This window comes from Artemia sp. Qi Xiang Cuo, chromosome 10, assembly GCF_049724085.1.
Source record: "Artemia sp. Qi Xiang Cuo chromosome 10, ASM4972408v1, whole genome shotgun sequence".
NCBI classification, from domain to species: Eukaryota; Metazoa; Arthropoda; class Branchiopoda; order Anostraca; family Artemiidae; genus Artemia; species Artemia sp. Qi Xiang Cuo.
The window spans coordinates 58,979,094-58,984,705 of record NC_142803.1 but is presented as its reverse complement, the minus strand read 5'-3'; the positions used below and the strand labels follow the sequence as shown (position 1 = coordinate 58,984,705).

The following is a 5,612-nucleotide window of genomic DNA, read 5'->3' as shown; positions in this document are numbered from 1 at the left end:
AACTACTTTTAAACATTACAAAAATCTAAATGCCACCTACACTCTACATTTTACTAAAATTAGCAGCCAAAGAGTGGTCTTCGCATTATTGTACTTCTACCAGACCCCTTCTCTTGAGGTTCCTTTACAAAATGATAATCTACGAATTGTACCAAATTAAGCGAATCCAAATTATGTATAAATATCTTAAAATACTTTATTTTCTGCTGCAAGACATCCTGAAGTGGTTTAAATTTACATTCTTAACAAAATGTGTTGTTTTGTGTTTTGAGCAATGCGGTAGTTTTTCAAAATTCTGGTCTGTTTATTCAAGCCAGTTTCATATGTAGCAAACGTAGCATATGTAGCAAAATGTGTAGCAAACGCTCAGAAGCAATAACAACTATTCGTTTTAAGTTTCAACTTCGCTCTTTACATCCATTAGAAAAACTTTGCTTTGCCAGGTTCAGCTGAATAAAAAACAACTAGATATTCTTAAAAGTAAGAGTTAAAAGTAATTTTAAACAAGAAGACAATATCAAATAAACAATTCATGAAGATTATTTAGTTTCAGTAAGCAGCTTTACTACAGATGGGTCAAGCCACTGAATTTACATTCAATAATCTTAAACGCTTTTAAATTTTATAAGGCGAGGCTTTCTAAGATACTCTTTTCTCTAGACCGCCATCGTTAGAAATTGCTTTGCTGTTGCGTGAATATTACAAAAGGACATGACGGAAAGAGAAAATGATTTAAATTTCAATATTGTACAATATTGTACATATTTAAATATTGTACAAATGCCTCTTTATATGGATAGAAAACCTAAAAATCTAGTAGAAATTCAGAAGAAGAAAAAAACAGAAAAATCATCCTAATTTTTTATATATTTTATTTATCATGTTTACAGTCAAAACAAGCTGATCATAAAATTTAAGATTAAGTAATTGCAGATGAAGGATAAGGAAATGAAGTGAAAACTGATGGTGCAAATTATAATTTACATTGGAAAATATCGTCTACCAGTTTCCTGACATCATAAATTGATGTAGTAAGGGTTATTAGCCATTTTCTTTGTCATGTTTTGTTGAAAATTTATTGATGGATCGTCCTTGTCCATTTTCATTCAGTTTTTAAAGTATTATGTTTTGAATTTGTCATACCTTGCTTCTTATCAAGCCATTTTATAAGTTACATGCCCTTCATCGCTATGACCTAGAATAAAAGACTGTCAAGGCAAATTGAGTTTATTTTAAAGTTCATTGTCTTCTCCAGAGACAACTTCAAAACTGTGTTTTTCACTTTTCTGTAATATTTAGATTCTTTAGTTTGTGCCCTTATCGTGCAGATGAGGTGACGTCTTTGCGAAATTTATTTGGCATCTATTGATTTTGGACATCGATGTTAATTACTAAGGACCAAACTAAGAAATTTTCTTATTATTTTTTAGAGTTAGACCCATCTGAAGAAACAATTGCTGGCCAAAGTTTGAATTCCACCTCCAGGTGCAGAAACAACTTCCTTGAAATCTTCAATGGAGCTACAACCAGCCATGAACTAATTGGGAAACTTTGTGGTGAATTGTTAATGCCTTCACTCGTCAGCTCGGGAAACGAATTCCTCCTCGTTTTCACATCTGATCCAGTAGGAAATTTTCATCATCCTCTTCCTTTAAGATATCCACCGGGATTCAAATTAATAGCGGAAGTGTTTTTTGTGGATATGGCCACAATAGGTGCTATGATGAACAAAAATGAGGTTTTGGAAATTGTCAGACTTCCGCCAGCCTATTCAAACGATAACGTAATTCTAAACGAAAGAAAATCTACATTCAAAAATGAGATTTTGCGAAGAAATATGACATTTAAAGATAGAAACTCTCTACAATTAAACAGTGCTCTCAGAAAAGAAGTCAATGCAACTTCATTGATGAGCTCAGTTGAAAGAGCTCGCAACAAAAGTTCAGATATGATACAAACAGATAAAATTAGAACCATGAATAAAACTACCATAAGAACAATACCATTATTAAAAAATATAGTCACAATCTATAATCCTGAAAACTTCATAGGTATTGGAAACTTCTTTTATGGTTACAAACTAAAAAGCTACAGAAACAAAGCTGTATGGTTAAAAATTCGAAAATATTATATTTCTTCTGTCTCCGAAAAGTCACAAGTTTGTTTATCTGTGAAGGATGGCAGTGACACTTTGCTACAAAGCTGTGAAATAAATTTGAACCTCTCTTGTCATCATGTAAATTTAAAGGGTCCTACAAGACCATGCTCTCTTGCTTCAGAAAGTCTGATTAGCAATTCAAGTGAGCTTGGAATAGCTTTCAAGTTTTACAATTGGACCTTTAGAGATAAATTGTTATTCAAGTTTGACCTTGAAATAGTGGATTTTTCAAATGAATGTAACTCATTTTTAAATTCTTCAAGGACGCAAGGAATTTTAAAGACTCCCAGTAATATATTATTGTTTGGAAGTGGGGGTAGTCGTAATTTTATATGTGAATATCAATTTTTTATTTTACCAAATGAATATTTAAAACTACAAATATTTGGTTCTAGTTCAAACAAAAGTGAGTTGAAAGTGTTCGAAGATATTGGGAGAAATATTTGGGTTGAAAAACTTTCATTTCAACCACCTTCGTATCCCGTTTCATATGAATTTAGTTTACAATCCGTCCGCTTACAATACAAAGTCATTAACATGACTTATGATGATTTACCTGAAAGTATCTACCTTCAGATTGATTTTTCATACCATAGCAGTGCTCAGTGTAGAATAAATAAAGAGTTATCTTCTAATTTTGGAAATACTACTTTAAACTTTAATGCCTCAGGACCATGCAAAAAATTCACGGTTGTAATCAATTCGTCACATCTAGATCATTATTTTTCTGTGCAAATTCCAGGGTTTGATGTCCTTAAGGAAAACGGATTCGACGTTGAATGTCCAAAAGGAAATAAAATTTATGTGTACACTTCTAGTGGCTTATTAATAAATACAATATGCCCCGAATGGATTACCGACGGACCAATGACTGTGATAACACCAAAGATGCAAAACTTATCCAATCCAGTGGCTGCTATTTTAGAAGTTGTTGCTACTATGAGCATAAATTTTTCAATCCAGTGGGTAGAATTGAAAGCTCTAAAAGCATTTCAGCACTGCCATTCTTACTGTCCAGATGTAGGATGCCTTAGTGACGCTCTGTGGTGTGATGGGATTATTCACTGTAAGAATGGAACGGACGAGCAGAACTGCTCGTCTGGTATTAGTGACTTTGTTTTTATGTTTCCACTATGTTTTCTGACTTCATTGTTAGTCTGTATTGTGTGTATAACTATGGTTACATTTTATATGGCAAAGAGTAGTGCTCACATTGATGATAGCAGGGACTATATTCTTAGAGGATTTGAAGATTATAAAAATGGATATTTATGACAACCAGTTAGTTTTGATGGTGATGTTGAAGCTAATGATTTTGAATCCACAGTGTAGTATCCCATAAATTTGCTCTAAGAACATCATAAGCAAACATAAGCTTACCGAGTCAAATATCCGCTTTAGGCTCAGACGAAAGAGGATTGTGAAAGGACGAATTATAGTTCAACGAAGATTTTAACCCCCCTGTTCAAAAGAAATAAACACAATAATAATTGTAAACGTAAAATTTATAACAATCGGAGGAATTTCTGTTGGAACCAGCCTAGCACTTTTAGTAAGCTTTGATAATATGACTAAAATAACAAGTGTTTGAGAGGATCTTAGCAGGTGGCAAACGGAGAGCAAGCTATCACCACTGTGTTGGCCTAATGTAGTGTAACACTCTAATGAGTGCGAGGTACTAGCAATGTTCACAGTTTTGATTTAAATGACCTTCCAGAAGATTTCAATCTCAGTCTCGGATATACCTGTATATCAGAGGCAATGCTCTAGCGCTAAGTCCTTTGTATTTGGACCCCTTCGTATAGTAAGGATGGTCATACCAAGTTCAAGTCCTAAGGCCCATATTCAGCGTCGAAAGTGATTAGAGTGCAACTGACCAACTTTCTGCAATTTTTTTGCTACCTCCTCCACCCCCCCCCATAGCACCTCATTATATTGGATCAAAAATTTGAAAGGGCCATTTGTCCCAAATTGACCAAAAGTCCCCCCTCAGACCTCGGGCCCTCAGTCCCAAAGACTTGATTCCCCCCTCAGCCTTTGAAGCAATGGAAGTGAATAGTGCAAATTATCAATTGTTTACAGATAGGTTTTAAAGTAGGACAGGGGGGAATGTTTGATCGTTGGTTTCCGACTGAATCAAAACTTTTAGGGATCACTCACTGGGAAAAGAAAAACATGTATTTTGTCAGAAAAGGAAGGGAGGCAGAGGGCCCAAAAAAAGTCAAAAACTTTTTCATCCGATTGGCACTCAAACTACAAACGTCACTCAAGCTATTTAGAGGGTCTGAGAGGCAAAGAGATAGCACTACTCTATCTTGTAAACGATGAATAGCCATGTGATATTATTTTTTGTTGCATCGCTGATATTGCGAATATACTTGAAACACGCTGATGGAAAAAGAAACGTTTTCAGCAAAGGCCAAATTACACTTCAGCCCTTAAAGGGCCTATAGGGTGCCTAAAACTATATTGTATCAAAGAGAATGAGGATTTTTTTATCTTGTGGAAAATGGAAATCACAATTGAGATTTGCATGTCTTTTTCGCAGAAATAAAAAAAAAACAATCTAAAACAGCTTTGCTCACAACTTTGGATCAGAAGTCGTCAATAGAGCGAAAATATAAGGTAGATATTTTGGAAAAGACCTCCACCAAGTCTTTTCTGTTGCAAAAGGAAAAAACATAACCATTTGAAGTCAGCAAAATAAAAGAAGAAAACGAATGGCAAAAGAAAACAAGTCAAGAACGAAATATCCTTCAAAAAATTTGATTAAAATGTTAATAGTGGACACCTAAGTAGATTTTTTTTTCCAACAGCAAGAGCCTTAAGTCAAGAGGGGGAGAAATTAATTTAAAAAAAAAGTAGAATTACAAGAAAAGTATGAATATGATTGCAAAACCATTAGGCTTGACAAAAATATCAGCTTTAGTTTGGCAAATAAAGAAATCTTTTGTGAACCTCAAAAAAATCTTAAAATATCTGTACACATTTTAGAGGAGGAATAATTATATACACATCCTAGGATTTGTTCTGAGATACAAAAACCAAATACAGTGAGCAGAAAGACACAGACAACATTGATCCAGACACAATATATAAACGCCCATTTGCATAGAAAACAGACACATTCCAGCGATTATCCGTTTGTTTTATGTCTAGCGATTTGCCTAATTCAAGAATTAGGAGAGAAATATTAAAAAAAAAAATGTATAAACTGGATATATGAGACCATAAGTAATTGCATACATATTTTCAGTAGAGGAGGGGGTGCTACTCCGATCAGCACACCATATATGGGCATAGAACCACGTGGTTTATGGTTTCTGTCAGTGAGAATGAAAAAACAGGAATTTTGTCACATTTATGGATGTTTTCATGGATGGTTATGTGTGTTGGTCGATTTATTTGATGTTTTTCATGGATGGTTTTATGGTTTTTGTCAGTGAGAATGAAA

General features: G+C 34.1%; 1 protein-coding gene across 1 annotated transcript; it reads left to right on the top strand.

Annotated features, from left to right (window-relative positions):
- The first annotated feature begins 1,381 nt into the window (after positions 1-1,381).
- On the top strand, positions 1,382-3,972 carry LOC148947959 (uncharacterized). The gene has a single exon (XM_089096047.1). It carries the CDS (start codon positions 1,382-1,384, stop codon positions 3,431-3,433), a length of 2,052 nt encoding a protein of 683 aa, XP_088952173.1. The 3' UTR covers positions 3,434-3,972.
- Positions 3,973-5,612: the final 1,640 nt, after the last annotated feature.

Coding starts and splice junctions, on each gene's coding strand:
- LOC148947959 (XM_089096047.1), top strand. CDS start 1,382: ATGTTAATTACTAAGGACCAAACTAAGAAATTTTCTTATTATTTTTTA.